Here is an 18,848-nt window from a genome sequence, read left to right as displayed (position 1 = left end):
TATTTACAAACTCAATAAATAATTTTTATTATCCACCCTCCTCAAAACTACCCATAACTAGTCTAGCTATAGCAGTACTAAAGCTAACTTCACAGAAGTTATGAATGTGCAAGCCATCGTTAACAGAGTCACAGCTCATGTAAAGATGCAAATGCTAAATTAATTTTCAAGTTCACATCTTGCTTCTTTAGAAGAAACAACCAGAACAGCTCTTAAAAATTTTAAGTATCTTTCAAATAAATCACTTCCTGTACTACTTGTGCTTTTCTACTATTATCTTGTACTCTTCTGATGACTTCTCATTGGCTGCTGTCTTGCAGTTTCTGACTTGCTATATTTTTGGATCAGAAAACAAAAAATGTCTCTTGACTGACCACGAAGTTTCACTCTAACGTACAGCCTGACAGAAAAACAAACGCTTGTCAAAGTTCAGGGCACCGCCTTGGACAAGATAAGAATTTTAACAATCCCCATAAGATAACTGCAGAAGTTTTCAGTCTGAACACCACTTTCAGAAGTTCTTAGAGAACACTTACTTGGAAATCTTTTGGCAGCCAGATGCCTCAAAGAATAAAACACATCACACATTAGTGTAGGACAACTTATACTCGACCGCACGATTTCACGGAACACTTTGTCCACGTAATAGCGGAGATTTTCCTGCAATTATGAAAAAAGGTATTTTTAAGACCTTTTAAGACATTCATTTCTCCTTTTCCCTGGGCACAAACATAACACTGGTCTGATTATTCAATACTGAATTCTAGTACAGTTTACAGCATATTTTAAAAGCCTCATAAAGTTTATATGGCATTACTACTGTTAAAAGGTAGTTTAATGATATTTACTTAAAAGTATGTAAGCAGTGTCTAGCAATATAAACTACCTATCAATACCTGGTTTTGTCATTTGACAACAAGGAAGGAACATTTCCCACGTATATCAAGTGAAACGTTAATTTTATTGCAGTAACTGCTGCCTTCAACATCAGCATACTCTGGTAAGAGGGAGGCAGCCAGCAAAACTTCAATGAAAAATGCTAGAGCACTTCTAATTAGGTGCACCAATCTAGATGTTGAGTATAGGACATCAGGAATCCAAACACCCAAAAAACTGATAAGAATGACTGTCATCTTTAGCTTCTCCTCTCTGTCCCATTTTCCACTGGACTTTTCCATTGCTGTCTTCATAAAGACAAGTAAGAAGATACAGCTTATTCTTTGTTTACTCTGAAAACAGTTATATTGCTACTGTGAGTTACTCATTTTCCATTACAAAGACTGCTTTTAAAAATGCTTCTTTCAGATTTTAAGACCAGTTGGTAAACTCACCATATTAATTTCCACGTTATCCCCCTCTCTTAATTTGATGGGATCTATTTCACAGGGTTTAGGTGACTCACATATCTGAAAGGAACAGACAAAACTATAGGAGTTCAATTTTTCAAAGTATGGAAATGCACCCATTAAAAAACAGATTCTAATATTTAGGAATAAATTCTAAATAGGTGCTAACCATCTCTAACAACACGCAATGACCATCCTCACTTTTGTTTGTGCCTTTTCAAATGGATTGATTACATAAAGCATCACATGGGCAAATTCTGCAATGTGTTGGGAGGCTGCAATGACTTTCATTGACTGTTTTTTTTGAAGCATCTGGAACATAAATAACAAGACACAGCTCCTCCCACTAAACTTGAGCAATTAGCGTTCAATTAATTTTTCCTCTAGGATTCCCCTACCCGAATGATTCCTGCCCCAGAGCTAAAACAGGAATGCCTATCTAACAGAGAAGGACACCACAGGGGGTTGAGCTTCCCCAAAGAAGTTTCAGCAGGATAACTCACCTCATCAATAACAGGTTTCAAAGTAACCTTTAGGTAGTGCTTCCCCACTATTTTCATCATTTCATCCACACATCGAGTTGCTAATGAGTTGCCTCTGAAGATTGTGTTTGCTTCTCTGCAAGAAAAGAAATTATTTTATTTGAATAGGGAAAAAACAAGTTCAGTAAAAAAATTCAATTTATACTCTATCTTGCTATTAAATATTTTAAAAGTATTTGTAATATATTTTAATCAGGAATCCCAGAACACATGCACCAAGCAATGGCACTCAGTAACAAAAAGAGTATAAACAAGAACATTATTACAGCAATTACCAAACCCAGGAACATAAATAAAACCATAAGAAAAAGTCTAAGAAATTTTATGCAATTAAAGTTATAGTGCAGTGTGGAACATGAGAAAGAACAACTGGAGAAAATTCCAAAATAATGAAAATTGTACCTCAGCAATATACAATTCCTCCTGCAGTAGTCATGGTAAAAAAATCTGGAGCTATAGCACACTGCTACACTACATCAATAAACCCAGACACTTAAAGCAAAAGGTAATTTAATCCAAGGTTATATTTTTATTCATTATAGTTGTTGAAGAAAACTGACAGCCAGGTGTGCAAAGTGTATCTTTCTAATCTGAGAGATTTAGTTTAAGCTGCCTTTGTTACAGTTCAATTACAATGGAATGTGTGTACTAAAATGCAGTTTAGAAAATTATTTTCTATGAGTCACCTCTTTCTACACAGTTAAGCTGTCTTGCATTATTTAAATCAAGACTTAAGTGCTTTGAAATGAACTGTCCTGTGGTGACACAATCCCTGCCACACCTCCACTGGACATGACCTGGCAGTGCACTGGTTGCTGCTCACATCTGCCTTATTTCTCTCCTAACCACAGAGCTGCAAACTCACAGACCACAGGCTGCTACTTGGAAAAACTCCTGTGCTTCCTACCTGCAAGGCATGCAGGCCACATTCTTAATTACATGGCATATTTGCAGAAAGAGAGCAGCCTTCATTTAAGCCCCATGTTAAAAGAAACAGAATAGGATTTTCAGCAATTTAAAGATGTTCCATCTAAGTTTATAAGTTTTGATACAATGCACAGTAAAATTTGAAGAGTGGCCATATAAATTTAAAATAAACACTATGTACTCTAAGACAAAGTTTTACCAAACTGCCCAGCACCCTTAACTCTGACTCCCAGCTTCAAAATTATTTTAATGAATGCTTTTCAAAATGAGCATTAAAAGATGAATATATTTAGTCAGTTTTAGGTGAGAGAAAGAAACCAAAGGACTTACTTACCAGTGTTGTATCATGAAGCCCTGTGAAACTCTAATTTTAGAAAGCATGACATCAATAAACATGAAATACATACTGGGTGTCCCTCAGATCCAGTTCTGCCACTGCTGCAACAAAGGGAACCAGCTTATGGTGGTGCAGCAGCAGCCGTACCAGGGGCAGCACAGCATCGCACTTGTCTCGACACACCTCGCTCAGAATGTAGGCAGCAGATGCAGAAATGGGCTGTGAGAAAGCAGAATGCAAAATCTGAGCAAAGTAGTTAAATGCTCTTTGTGTATTTGAAAAAGTACAGATCAAATCTAATAACATAGTTGGTTAACAGAAAGATTCAATATCTGCTGCGTAACATGGCAATTAAAAGCTTTCATTCCAGAGATACTTGATTGAAAAGTAATATTATCCACTCTATAAATACATTCAAGAATGGAATTCAGTAGCTACTCATCCTACTCATTCTCCCTAAAGGGTCACACTATGGCTTTGTCACAAACCCAAGCTAGAGACAGAAAGCAGTTGTTTTACTACAATGTCATGTATCTTTACAGACTTTTAAAACTGCAATCAGGGGACATTAAAGTTCTTACTCTTCTAACGTGTTTGCTGCCACTGTACATTTGGGAATTTCAATACAAAAACTATATTATTTCAGTAGAAAAGACCACTGCTGACTGCTGCTACCTATATACTCAGCTATTCCTGAATTCCAGTGAAGCAGTATTTGAATATGGGCCAGCAAAAACTTGAGTCACATCTCCTTCCTCTTTCTTCTCCTCTGTCAGTACTTCACTAACACTGAATTGATGAAAAGCTGTAAAAGACTGAAGAAGATAAAGTCTGGTTACAACGATTTGATTCCTGTCCCAGTGTTATGCAAACACTCCACCACACTTCCCTCCTGGTCACCATGTCCTGGTGAGAAATCCAGTCATGCTGATTAACATCCTGGGGAAGGCAATTCAGAAGCAGAATTTGAAATAAATTCTGAAGTAGATCCTTTTTGTTAATTATCTGCCCTTCAGTGCCAATAATGAATCAGCGTCCCTGGAAAACCTCTAAATCCAAGAAGCCAATAGATGCCAATGGAAAAATACAATGTTGAAAAGAGCAACCAAAAAGAAAAAAGTATTTTATCTCCTCCAGGCACATAGCAGAGATTATTTTCCTGTCTCCTCTGGTTCTTCTAAAATAAGAAGAAAATCCTGGAGCAGAAGTAAGAGCTCTAGAAGCTGTTCATCTGGGTGTGACAGAAGTAATTTATACAAAGAAACAAAACCAATTATCTAGATATGAGTAATTCACAACTGCATAATCCAATTTAGTTTTCACTTCAATGAAATTTTCAACAAAAGTACCTGAACATCTGAAGATTTTAGCAGCAAGTTCCTTAGAGAAGTGTAATACTCAGATGGAAGTACACAGTCTTCAGTGTAACAGATATTTAACCTAAGTGATCCCAAATCATCAGTTTTAGAAGACTTGTTTCCATTTTCTCTTGGCTGAAGTAAGTACCTTTAAGCAACAGGACAATTACAAAATATTAGATACCTATTTCATTCGACTAATTCCATAATAAAGCAAAATATCACATTTAACTATTTCAGTATACATGCACTGTATCTGAAAACCGGCAAAAAATTCACAAAAAAACCCCCTTGAGACACAAAAGTAAAAACATGAGCAGCATTTAATTCATCTTTAACACATAATGGAACTTATATTTATTTTCTCACATCTTTGCAAACAATAGCATATGATATACTTTTTGCAGGTTAACAGGGGATAGGAGGAATAGTTTGAGATTACACTGGGCCATCTAATTTTACATCTAGATTGTATTTAGGGTGTTGGACACTGCAGGGGAAACAGGTAATGCGAAGAGTTAAAATGGTCTTGTCTGAGAACAGAAAAAACACATAATATTAACAGGCTCCACTCCTGAGAAACAAGTATGGGAAAAGGGCTGGCTTTTTTCTACTCTTAATACAAAATACATTGAACAATTCACTGGCTGCAGTTTCATTGCATTCCAACAGGAGGTGCAGCCCTACAAAAACGTTCACGGCTTTTAAGTGGTGTCACAGTAGTTATAACACTCATCCCAACAAACTGAAACCCCATCTCCAAATATTCTTTTATAATCATGTATATCTGGACCTCTACAATCAGGAGATCAGACTTCTTTTTTTCATGATCAGATGCAGTGCCCATGAAGGAGTGCTAACAAAAGATAAAACTGATTTACCAGGAGAACCTCTCCTTAACAGCATGACTCCTAGGCTTATTTTCCAAATATTTAGTGATACAGATAATTTCTCTGCTGTACTTCAGTTGCATTCAAAATCATATTACACAAATTAGCAATAGTATAGAAGATTTGTTATTTTTAATCACAGAACTGTTTTTGAGAAGCAGATCATGTGTGTGCCTACAATGCACATTAGCAGACACAAGAGAACTAGACATGAGTTAGGTCAGTTCAAAAAGCTACACACAAACACAGCTCACAGGCAAGGAGCCCATGCTGATACAATCTTTCTCTCTGCAGGTTGTTGACTGTTTTTATGTTAACATGGTCATACAGCTGTAGATGAGACACTGGCAGAACAAGCCTGTGACTGCAATACACCGTGCAAAGAACCAGAAACTCCAACACAACACATACAGATCACATTCAAGCACCAAGAGTCTGAGTTCAGCATCCAAGAAGACACTTGGAGCCTGAGGTGGGTACATGGAGCAGAGCCATAATGGTTCCTGGCCAAGACCTGTGTTACATTTAGTTCCTATTTACACATGTCCTTCCCATCTGTTTTCTGTGTGGATATGAAAGCGCTTCCTCCATGCCTTTTCCTGTACTGAAAGATTCACTAAAAGCAGAATATTTTACACCCTTGGAGGCACTCAAATCCCTTGCACTCATGGCTTCCTGCTGCTAAGCACTTGGGACAGCAAAGGAGCTGGAGATGGGCTCCTGCTTCCAAAACCATCAGGAAGGAGGGTGCTGAGATGTCCCACACGAAATGTTTCTTTCCTGAACTCCCTTCATACCTCACCTTCCAGCTCCTGTGCCTGCTCCCCTGATATGATGTTGGGTTGGTTCTAGAAGATACTTCCTGAGTCTCCCCAAGAAAGAAAAAAAAGCCATACTTAATGATCAAATCAATTCCTCATTGGTCATTGTGGAAGTCTGACTTAGGAATTGCGTTATGAGTGATGCAATTCCGAGAAGCTCCAGGTTTGCTGGGTAGGCTGGAGAGCACACAGAGATCACTGAAACCCAGCAACCTGACCAAAAGACAGTTACAGTCCATCTTCCCTTCACTCTCCACACATCCCCTTCAAACACCAGCTATGCTGTGACTAGGTGCAGACATGGGGAAGAGCAGAGCTAAATGTACCTGCTGACAAGGCTAATTTATTGAGCAGGGAAACTCTAAAAACATGTTTCACCTAGATTAGGACAGGAAGACATGGTTTAACGAATAGGTAGAATAAAACATATCCGTTGCAAGAAAAAACATGCAAGACAAGCAAATTCACTTCTGAATCACCATTTCTCACCATGCTTGAAAGGAATCATTTCTTAACACCTTCACAGGAACCTTAATTTCTCCTAAAAAGATGTCTTGTACCAGATTCCCATTATTCCATAGGTCAACCCTGAAAACAAGAACATTGCTTAATATTCTTTTCTCCCAGAGAGAAATAAGCAAGTTGACAATAACTGCCTTACAGCACTAATCCACATGCATGCAGGCAGCAAATGTTAGAAATCTCACTCCATTCTAAATAAACCAAGAAGACTCAAACAAGTGGCTTATTAATCCATAAAGAACAGATAAAGAAACAAACAGTGAAAGTTAAGACTTGCAGACCTTGCATCAGTAAACAAGAGTGATACTGGCACAATGTACGGCTTCTGCGCAGTCTCCACCCCCAAAACTGTGCACAGTTCTTCTTGGGTAATTCCAGTGAACTTCTTAACCAATATATTTAAATATCTACCTAACTGCTAGAGCCTGGGACACTGCAATGCCACACCAAGACATGCGCTTGTTTCTCCAAGCAGCAGCTCGTACGCTTACAACCTCCAACGGAATCCGGCTCCACACATGCACCCTGCTTTGTTCTAGTACTTCTTACCTCTCTGACATTTCTGACAGACAGCAGTGGTTAAGAACAAAAAAAAAAAACAAAAAAAAAGACAACTAGATTTGTTGGGGCATGACTTTTTCTAAATATATTTGCATCTACAATGAAATATACAGTCTTAATTAATGAAGCTAATAGTTAAAAACACACATACCAAGTTAGTTCTATAATGGCTATGTGGATTAACTGCTAAATTATTCTTCTGATGTCTGTTAGGAAACGTGCTGGCCTTGAAGACTTTCTGTCATTCAGCAAATTTGGTGCATGTATGTGCAGGAGCACAAGAAAGACAAGAAACTGAGTACAGGGCTCTCTGCAGCTCTAACTACATTGCATAAATACACAAAGACCTGCTCTGAGGGGAAAGCAGCAGAAAAAGGGAACCTACTTTGAGTATTTGCGTTTGCAAGGAAAAGATGAAAGACAAATGTTCCTCTAAAAAGCAAAATGAAATTGTAAGAATCTCATAAAAGAGGCTTTCTCCTCTTTTTTTATTAAACCAACCAACTATATTTGAAAATATAGACTAGGATCAGGTATGCTGGTATCCTTCAGTAAAAGTTCTATTACCAATATTCTGCCCAAATAAATATAATTTGATATAAGGTATTCATACCTCTTTACTCACAGGCACAGGAATGCTAGATACACTCAACCACTATTTACTTCAAAATAAAAAAAACTCATCTTCAGTAAGAAATACAAGTAAAAAAAAAAGAAATTTTCTGTCATCTTTTCTACAAGTCTGATCAGTAGTTCTATGAAGCTAAACTAAGATAAAACAGGTATTTATTGTCTTGATGATAAAATATTATGATTTATTAATGATTCTATGAAATCACTTTCTAATCCACACAACTTACCTGACTTCTAGTTTCTCAATATCTTCTTCTTCCACCTGAAACTGGGACTTTTTGGTGTAACTGCTGGACCTGGTTACCTGCAAGTAAATTCCTCCTATTAACACATTTTTTGTATTATGGATATCAAAAATCAAATAAAACCTTCCCTGCCTCTAGCATAGGTAAATAGCTACTGCCCCTTATAGAAAGGAAAAAGGTCAGTTGGCCAAACAAACTGCTCTTTTCCAGAAAGCAGGAGAAAAACCGGTCAAGAAGGGCTCACGGTGGAGCCTACTGAAGGCTGACAAATGAGGGAATTGGAGTATAGATCTATTAGAAAAAACAAGTAGTATGACAGGAAACTGGCATATTTTTTTCCTTTTAGCATGAGCCCTATGAAAGCGTTGAAGTCAGTTCTGAAATATTTAAAGAAACAACAAATAGGAAACTCACTCTTCTTGCCCTAGTTACAACAATTGTAACCTCTCATCCACACTTTGCTCATTTCTTGACTGACTGCATTCTCAATTCAACTCCAATAAATCATCAGTCAAAAAGTTACCAGAGTGGTTTGGATCACATTTACATTTTTACTAATATCTAACTTCTTAAGAAATCACACTCAGTATTCTTGAGCAGGTCAACTGAGACACACACACGCACTGAAACTGTGCATAGGTATGAAACTATTTCTCTCTCAAGTCCCACAGAAGGATTTATTTGAAGCACATGCAATAGTTGTACTCCTTCCAACTCTCAGTACAGCATGCTTTAAATGCAAATCTGACTTTTATTACTGACACAAATCAGATGAAAATTTAAACTCATCGTTTCTTTGTCAGATCATGTAGAATTGAAATCAACTCTAAATAATAACAAAGTAAACTTTTTAAAATAAAATAAACTTTTTTGGGTATAATTATGATATTAGTTTATTAAATAAATAAGTTGTTTGGGTTTTTTAGGTCAAGCTTGAAAATATTTAAATAGGAGTCCATGGGATGGGTTAAGTTATCTCAGAACTCCAGATGGCGACAAATGATGTATAAAGTGATTCAGATAAAGACAGAAAATTACCTTCATATATGTGCTTGTGAGAAAGTCATTCCTCACACAGCAACTGGAGGAGAATGCTATTGTCTGGCAGACAGAAATTGAAGTAAGTCATCTACTTACATTTGAGAGGCCAGTTAAAGCTCTTCAATTTGCCTGAAGAGAGCTTTCTGCATTAGGTATTGCTATGCAGCTTGCTTAAAATTACCTGAAGGGTTGCATAAAATAGATAAACAGGAAGAACAGCACACAAAAATTACCTCAAAATAAAATGTTTCATTAAACTGCGGATTGCTTGTTTTCTTCTTAACTTTGGTCTTCTTTTGGTCATTCCTGTTCCAATGTGGTAAAATTTTTACCATAGACAACTTAAACACACAATTATAAAGACATTCTATTGTCAAGAAGGACCCATGCATTTAAGTTAAAACATTTTTTGTTATTCTACAATTCCCTTTGATCAATGAGGAAAATCTTAAAATGAAATTAGTTCATCTTCACAATACAGATTAAAGAGTTAAAATTTTAAATGCTGTATCTAGCTAGCCATGCATCTGTCCAACTCAAACATTGTATTTAATTTCACAAACAGGCAAAACTTACATATATTAATTAAAATACATGAACAATTTCTAATGTATTTAAAATTTAAATTTCTTTACCACTGCCTGAAGGTAATGAGCACACTTTTCCTTGTCTTGTTCAGCTGCAGTTTCTGTTTTTCCCACCCTCTTTTGCTGGTGAAATATCCACTACTCTTTTACAGAAAGGGGCTTATACCCAAGACACTGAAGGTTTTCTTTAAAAACAACTGCTGCTCCTGTTAGATATGAAGCAGCACAGGGTCAAACAAAACAACTGCCCCCACTTCCTTGTGGGTTGTTTTTGTTTTTAATTTTACAACTTTTATAAAGGAATACAGTTTTACTTATTTAGCAAAGGGCTGTGGTAGTACAAAATGGCTTTCCAAAAGAAAGAAATATAAAATACATGAGAAAAACAGACAAGGGAGAAGAAAAACTGCCCTAAGTACAAACTACCTATTTTCAGGCACTGGACATATAAATATTCCAGTCATGGTACATGAGTCACACATGCATAAGATTGGAAAATCTCAACCAGGAATTCCTGTCAGATTTGCACATATATTCCCATACTAACAGGATAAATCTTCTGTGGGACCAACATTCTCCCACTTCCATCCATACACAGGACTCAAACAGAAAATGGATGTCAATTTACCTTCTTTGCCACTTGGCCCCATGACACCCAAGTATACTGGATGAGCCTCCCTAGTCCCCTTAGGAAAAACCCAAACAAACAAACAAAACAAAAAACCCCCCAAGCCAAACCTAAAAAATGTGATTGTTTATTAGCAAGGAGAAAAAAAATGCTCCGTGCAGAGCTTACTCAGGGCCAATCCTTCCACAGTCTTTGAGCCAAGCAAGTCTGGTACAACCCATCCTGGCACTGTGCTCACAAGGGCAATTCCTCAGCACAGGAGAAAGGAAAGGGTCTGATGTGGCAAAAAAGAAGCAACTGAAACTTATCTGCCTTATTGGGCAGGGACTTGCCCATAGTGAATGTGTGGGATGGGGGATTTTTCTTAAATGAAAAAACCCAGCAGTTATTGAGGATTACTGGTCCCAAACAAGGAGACATCCGAACTGTCTGGACATTGAAGGCAGTATCCTGAAGGTGTTCCAGAACCTCTCCTCCCTCATCTCCTCCCAGTTACTACACATCTGCTGCAAAGAAACCCACACAGGAAAAACAGAGAAGAGAGGAAGGTGAGGGAGCAACTGACTGCATCAGGACATACAGGAATTTCACATAAATTAACAGAAGTACAGTGCAGAAATCCAATACAAAACAGAAAAAAAAAGAAAGAACTGAGTCATAAGTGGCTCTTGACTAGTGCAAACAATTCAGAGAGACCAAACACCATCCCAGTCTGGAGCATATGGCAGGGAAGGGAGAGAACAGTCTCCATGGAGATGTGATGTACGCATGAGAGCACTGGAAGATTTTTCCGTCATTTAAAGATTTTGCTTAAAACCTATGACTTTCTTTTCTAATTCAACATCACAGCATTTTTAGACTTATTCATTTTATATTAAATGTTACCTGGAAGGCCCCACGAGAGAGACTGTTGCATAAGGATCACAATTCTGTCCGTTTATAAGAGGTAACCCATGGCACTCCTTTATGCTACAAGGAAAAGGCAAACAATGATCAGTGAAGCAATTATCTGGCTTAAAAAAATGAAATCCAAACAATGCTTGCTTTTTGAAAACTTTTTGTCCTGCTGTATAACACACAGACACAGACATAGCTATACAATGATCCAACACGCTGCATATACTTGAAGATCTCTAGATGGTAACACAAAATAATACTCAAGTATACAGTCAGACTTGTGGGGCACTCTGAGAACAAAAGTCTTGGAATTGTTTTGGTAAGGACACTCCAGTATCACACATAAACGACACAATCCTAAGTAAAATGAACTGCTATATGTAAGGAAAAATTGCAGATTTCATTAACTTAAATTTGAAAAGCTATCTGGCCTCAACCAATGGCAGCAACTATATCTGGAAGGCATTGAAATAGACTGAAGTATTTAATTTTGAATTAATTACATTCTGAGTTATGCTAAGAAATGCAAAGTCAAATCCTGAAATGATATTTAAAATTAAGCACCTAAAACTATTATAGCATATAGTTCTAGCTCTTTGAAATAGTGCCTAAGGTTTATTTTCAATCTTTTTTCACAATAGTCCACGTTGAGGGTTAAATTACCACCAAGGTTAAATGACCCTATTAAAAATTCTGTTTTCTTCTGTAATTCATACAGTAAATGGTAAATTGGTGTTTAACAGGTACCCAGGCACACTGTTCATCAGCCCTGATGCAAAAGGGACAGGATGGTTGTCAGTTAATGCTCACGGAGACAGAGAAACCTTTTCTGGAGTCTTTTCTAAAGTCTTGCAATCTTTGAATCACCACAGCAGCAACAGAGAGCTGGGTCAGCAAGCTGCCTAACCTTCAGATGCTGCCCACATATGAGCATTAACTAAAACAAGATGGAACAACAAAAGTGAAGTGGAAGAGTTTGTAAATTCATAGCAGAAACCAGATTTTCTAGCAAAATGATGCTCTAATGTAACCATACACACTGTAGTTTAAGTCCAGAAACATTCTGCAGATTACAAAATTTCGTAAGATCGGAATGTTGTATTCATGTTCTCTTTAAAATAATATTTTTTTTAGCTCTATTGCAGGAATTTAACTAAATTAAAGCAAGAAAACTTCAATTATCATAATTTGCTAGTTTTGACTAAAATCCAAAACCTAGTCACAACTGAAGGAGAAAACTTTAAATTCATATGAACAATTAAATAAATGTTCTAATATCATAATGTGGAATAATAAGTTGTGTAGATCAAGTGGAAGTTATGTAGCTTCCCACACTTTAAAATAAATGCTTTATGTACTGCAGAAAAATGTTGTTAAAAAGAATAACAGGAGCTGCAAATTCAAACACAAGAGTGGAAACAACAGACACTAACACTCCTGTGCTGCCTCAAAACTCCACCCTTTTTGGAGTATGCACAATTATAAACCAGATGGTATTTTCCCCCCCTAAAAGTCCCTTTGTCTTAGCCAGTTCAGGGAACATTTAGTGCTGAACCACTGCACAATAATTTGTTATTTTTCTTCCAGTTATCAAGCACGTGGCCTTCAGCATTTCAATAATTTTTGAATCACAATGAACACTACAGTGATTTCAAACCCACCATTTAAATGAGTTCTTGAAACATCCAGTTGTTTCATAAGCATTAATTGATTCCTCCTCCAACACATAAGTGGCACAGAAGAGTGGCAACAAAATTAAACTGTCTAGACTTTTTAGTCATTTGGGGTATCTGATCTGAGGCAGGACTCTCTTCTTTCAGACTGATGGCCATACTGTAGCATAAAACACCCTCTGCAGCTCCTCAGGCTGTGTAGTTTCAGGTGTGAGTGCTGAGTGTACCTATAAATCAGCTGCAGCTTGAACCTGATAGGAAATTCATAGCAGATGGATCAGCCAAGCTTATCTGAAGAGAATTCAGCTGTTTTAACAAGAATTTCTCTCCTTACAGTCTTTGACATGATCACCAAGCTCCTGGATTTCTCTAGCAAACAGATATGAGTCTGTGGGACTTTCAGTTACACAGCTTGTTCTGTTCTCTTGACCACAACGTACACAAACTAAAGAAAGGCTTGTTTGTGATTTCCTGCAAACTGAAAAACATTTTACTGACAACTTCACAGCCTTGCAGCAGAACTAAAATCTCTGATTCATCATATGGATCTGTCACTCCAAGTTGATTTCATGCTCCAGCTGGTGTCCCTGTGGAGGCAGCTCTAGCACTCCATCCTCGCCTCCTGTCCAAACCCCAGCTCTGCTGCCAGCAAGTGCAGGCTCTCCAGTTTATCAGACAGCCTGTCCTGGTCCAACACCTCCCCTGTCCATCAACTCCTAATATCCCCAAATCTCTCTTCTTCCAAATTTACCTGACCTCCTTCCCTTCCATCCCTCACTCCAAGGTAGCCAGTCAGATCCATCCCTTCAGGCTGCAGGTACACCCTGGAGTCTGCTTTAGACACCTATGTGACAGCCCAGCCAAGGCAGCTGAACTGCTGCTTCTGTTCACCACCCTCACAGGAAGCTTTTAACCTAAAAGCCACTTGTCAGTTTGGCAAACTGAATCACTCTGCTCATGCAGGAGCCCTCCCAGGCTCCAAAGGCAAGCAGCCATTAGGGATAGGAAGCCATTAAATCAACTCAGCACTACCGAGCTGGATTGCTCCTCCCCAGGGACTGAGCACACTGCACTGAATCATTACTGATACTTCTAAGCTACTAAACAAACAGCCTCCAGTAAACATGTTTTAAAATCCTGAAGATGTTTGAAGTGGCTAAACTGGAGTAGACTTAACAGAAATGGAAAAGTTGGAATGAAAATGAATGAAACGAAAAAAACCTCACTCAGTTTGCTAGTCAGCAAATTTCATAGGAATGCTGCCTTTCCTTAAAGAATCAGGCAAAGTACTGCAACTGCAGTCTCCTTTAAAAGGAAAACAACAACCAAGAAATCCCAGCAAAACCACCACCACCACCAAAATGCCAGACATTTTGACCAAGTAAAAACCAAAATAACGTTAAAAATACACTCGTATTCCAACAACCATAATACATATATCTCTAACACACAGTAAAAATATTACAGCTTTGACAAATCGTTTCATCTACTTAACTAGACAGCTGTCATTCAAAAGGCATAAATGCATAGATTTTGAAGAAGCAGACAGGAACTTAGAAGCCTTTTATTTTATATTTTCGACTTCTATATCCTTATGTGCGGTCTAAGCAACAGAACTTTAGTTCTTTTCTCCAACTGCTGCCCTGTTCCAGTGCAGTGTAAGATATGATTCAGTTTTCATTAATTCTCATCTCAGAAGTCTGTTATGCAAGAGGAGTTACATACAGGAAATGAGAGCTTTTCAGATATAACTGGCATACATTCAGCTTAAAAGATGAAATTAAGTCCTTACAAAGACCCAGTCCACAATAAACCCCCTCAATGGCTGACTCTACCTCCACCATGCAAATCAACTGAAGTTCTCCACAGGCAGACACTCCTAACTGCAGCCATTGATATCTGTATGTACACTTCATAAAAACTGCTGTGTTTGCTACAACAACTTCATGCAAGCAGACGAAGTATAAACAGGACAGTAACAAACTGAGAGGTCAATTGGAGAGAGCACGGTGTGTAATTCATTTAGAAAGGTATGTGCAGTGAAGTCAAATCTGGCTGTAACAAACCCTTCCTGGGCTTTGAAGTATTCACCCTGTAAATACACAAAACCTTCTTTCAGAGCTGAAGGGCTGCTGATCTCAGAGAAGGCAGGTGCCACCACTCAACTGCCTAATTTGCCAAGAAACTGTTCAAGCATCATCAATTTCAGCAGCAGCAAACACGCAAACAATGGCCATGCAAACCCTTTCTGAGGGACTCCCAGCAAGAGCTGCAAGGATGTATTTGTGAAATGTGCTACTATACACACCATTGTGGTTTCAAAAAAAACCAACCCCTGCGTCAGCAGGTAATCTCTTGCACTTTTCCTCCTCCTCATTCACACATTAGAAAAGGAAGCAATTTGTATCAGAGACAAAACAAAACTTTAATTCACAATCTGTGAGTGTATCTGCATGAAACTGAACAGCAAGTCTGCAATTAATACAAAAATTATGTGTAAAATCAGGGCTTAGCCTGCTCTACATGAGCTCTAAGACAGCCCTTCACCAAAGGAAGATTAACTGTGCTTTATGATAAAAAAAAGCAACTGGAATTGAGTTTTTAAAACAATTCTAATTGCAAAACTTGTCTCAAAGACCAGCAGAAAAAGCTTCTACAGCCATGTTACAGACCCAAATCAACAGGAATCCATTGCTGAGCCATTCATGGTTTTGGTTTAGCCACAAGATGACAGGGGACTCCAGGTAATGCTCAGAATCACAGCCTTTTAATTACTTGCTATTGTGTGTGCACTTAACACCACGTTTAATCTTGTGTAATGAAAGTTGGAGCTACTACTTGTCATCTTTGCAGAATTTCTGGATTCTCAGGGAACACACAGTGGAAATCCAGTAGCAATTTAACTATGCACAGAAGCCAGCACAAGTATCTAGCATTCTCCTATCCTAGAAAAAAATTAACTGGTGAAGGTTTAAAAGCATCTAATTTTCATTGCATTGAGACACTATCAATTTGAACATGAAGTAAAATATTACTCCTGAAAGGCAAGTATCATATCCTGCACGTCAAGAATTATTTTTTCAGTGGTTTTTTTTTTCCTTTGGCCATTATTTTCCAATTTAGAACAGATAAAGAGTCAGAACCAGCACATAAATTAGTGCCCACTCATTGTCTCTCTTTTACTCTATCATGGTTCTGCTCCTTTCTATCTTTCAGCTTTGTTAAAGGAGTTGCTAATTCAATGTCTTCTCAGGGCCTGGTGACTAGCAAAAAGCATAGCAGGAAGTGCATCACTCACTAATTGCCATGGGAAATTTACAGGACAAGCAGGGTTTTAAAGAGTTTAATTTTCTCTTTAGTACTCCCACATCTATTTTCTGTAAGTTCCTCATGCTTTAAGGTCAAATGTATCTCAAAAATGCCCTCACATCCATTTCTATAATACCACATCCAGCGAGAGATTTCTTATTTCGCATCCTCTCACATGTGCAAAATATGCAAAACTCTCATACATGCAAAATACAATTATGTACCATGTGTTAGTAATGCAGTAAATTATTGCAAGGGCAGCAGCACGTGTGGTACAATTCTACTGAACATTTTGAGTTTAAGGAACTCAGTGCATTTCCTAACCTCAGCCAACTGCACTGATGCAACCCAGCAGTGTCTAACGCACACTCCCCTCCCACACGGCAGCGAGTGGGCGAGTGCTGCAACCAAGAGAGAAGCCTGGCTTCCTTTTGATCAATTATCTCCGTCACAGAGAGATCTAAGAGAGGGCACAGAGAGTAAACCACTTCCTACTCAAAACTGCAATTCGCAACAGTAACTTTCTAATGCAATTTTTCTTCATCATATGAAAAATTCAGGCAAGTTTTTAAAATAAACAACTCACAACACTAACATGAAGTGCATTAGCATATAAAAATATCAAATTTTCTGGAAATTAATTAAGTTGGGAATAAAACACAAAGTCATAAAGCTCCAGCCAGTTTTTGGTGGTGAATAGTCCACGGGGAAAAGCTGTTCTAATTCTGCTTTGTGCTGCAAATGGGATACAAAAATAAGAGCAGCAGGACTCCCAATGAACCATGCTGCTACCCCACTATAAAAGCAGAAACATTCCAAATTATATTTCAGTAATAAGATACCTTGATGTCCAGCAAGTTCCATCTTACCTGAATGATGAGCCCAAGCCATTAAACATCACCAGTTTCACTAGCTTAGCTCTACCACAGAATAGCTTCTCCCTCATAACAAGCTAAAGAACAGCACACAGACCACTCTGCTGGGTCCTGCTCCAACTCAAATACCCATCTGGGTCTAGAGAGTTGACTAAGACAAGAACATCTTAAATTCATAATGAAAATTACATTAGCAAAATTTTGTTGTTTCTATGATGCTCTTTGGTATGATGTAGCATTTTTACACTTCAGAGCAAAATTAGGTTTAATAGTGAAATCTCCTCAAGTTGCTGCTAAGAAGTTTTACTGAAATGTGGCAAACACGCTGTTCCAGAACCACAACTCCTGTCCTTTGTTTTTCTGTAAGAATTTCTTATCATGGTTAACTGGAAGAAAATAATTCTGAAGCAAAACTAGCAATAAATTTTACCATACCAACCCCCAAAAATACCACCAGCAGCAGTAATTCAGTCAGTAACAGCCATACTGCAAGTTCTGGCTGTCAGCTGCACTGCTCCTTCCCACCCTTCTCACCACACCAAATTCAACTGGAATTACAAGACACTAATCCTAGTAGTCCCAATCAAAGTGAGGGCTTTGGCAGCAGAGATGATCAGCTGTGAAAAACTTCTGCTGGAGTTCCCTAGACATTTACTCATCTCTCCATAAGGCAGATTCCAAGGAAAGCCCCATAAAAATAAAAATGCTATTGGTACTAAGATGTGCAGACATTCAGTATCAGCAAAGACAAATCCCATAACATTCTAACAAACAACCAAATATCAAAGGATTGATGTATTTCCTTACTGTACTACTAGTTGCTGGCACACAGATCCATTGTCTGTTATCAGTTCGTTCAGTTTTAATTCAAGATGAACTTTTCCCTGGAAAAAAACAGGAGAGAAACACAAGTAGTTTTTAAAGCATTTATTTTAAAAGTAGGAATTAGAACAATAATATAGTTTACAGTTACAAGTTATTTAAGGAAATTCCAATATTACCACTTGAAGAAAATACCTCATCTAAAGCACATATCCTGCAAGTAGAGCATGCTGGATGCACTTGAACTTTGAGACAATGCTATAGACAAGCACTATCTCATCTGCAGACAGCACAAGAATCAGTCAAGCCTTCACAGATTTAACACACACAAGGATTTCTTCCACCATGAGCAATTATCAAGTGCAAGAGCCTCAGCTGTTTTCTCCCAAGCAGGGGATGAACCCTTGCATAGATATGAATTTCTGACACTTCAGGAGAAAGTTCTAAAATGACCTTGGATTCTGAAGGCAGGTAGGTATGCCTAGAGAATTAGAATGGCATGCAATAGCCATAACCAGCAGGATTTAATATCCACAGTGAAATCCTGCCCATCCCACCAGACTGAAGGTAACTTAGAAATGTACTGCACATCCCAGGGCAGTTTTCAACTACCTCATGAAGACTGCTGATGTACTGAAGGAACATAAACACAACCAGAAGAGAGGAAAAGGTGGCAATACTTGCCAGCTTCCTCCTTTTCTTTTCCTGATATGGCAGGATGTATTCAAGTAAAAGAACCCATAAATTATAGAACAGCATGGATTAATGGCAGAAACCATAAAGCGCCAACCTACTGTACCCTCTCAATAAAAGGCTCCATAACTTTAAACCATG

The 18,848-nt window shown here is 38.0% G+C and overlaps 1 protein-coding gene across 3 annotated transcripts in view; it reads right to left on the bottom strand.

Moving 5' to 3' along the window:
• The window catches only part of RASA2 (RAS p21 protein activator 2), a 45,462-nt gene that overhangs the window by 10,399 nt on the left and 16,215 nt on the right, over positions 1 to 18,848 (bottom strand). For 2 of the 3 annotated variants that reach the window (XM_074547109.1, XM_005489460.4), the window contains exons 5-14: positions 18,000 to 18,076; positions 11,324 to 11,407; positions 9,457 to 9,529; positions 8,165 to 8,241; positions 6,711 to 6,809; positions 4,502 to 4,658; positions 3,223 to 3,371; positions 1,850 to 1,964; positions 1,332 to 1,406; positions 537 to 660 (exon numbers count right to left, since the gene is read on the bottom strand). In XM_074547109.1, the coding sequence (XP_074403210.1) occupies positions 537 to 660; positions 1,332 to 1,406; positions 1,850 to 1,964; positions 3,223 to 3,371; positions 4,502 to 4,658; positions 6,711 to 6,809; positions 8,165 to 8,241; positions 9,457 to 9,529; positions 11,324 to 11,407; positions 18,000 to 18,076 (1,030 nt within the window). Of the gene's footprint in view, positions 1 to 536; positions 661 to 1,331; positions 1,407 to 1,849; positions 1,965 to 3,222; positions 3,372 to 4,501; positions 4,659 to 6,710; positions 6,810 to 7,292; positions 7,306 to 8,164; positions 9,379 to 9,456; positions 9,530 to 11,323; positions 11,408 to 17,999; positions 18,077 to 18,848 lie in introns of those variants that run through there. The other variant, XM_026794953.2, reaches the window with a different exon arrangement.

This window comes from Zonotrichia albicollis, chromosome 9 (genome assembly GCF_047830755.1).
Source record: "Zonotrichia albicollis isolate bZonAlb1 chromosome 9, bZonAlb1.hap1, whole genome shotgun sequence".
NCBI classification, from domain to species: domain Eukaryota; kingdom Metazoa; phylum Chordata; class Aves; order Passeriformes; family Passerellidae; genus Zonotrichia; species Zonotrichia albicollis.
The sequence above is the reverse complement of the archived record's forward strand: the minus strand, read 5'-3'. Positions and strand labels throughout refer to the sequence as shown.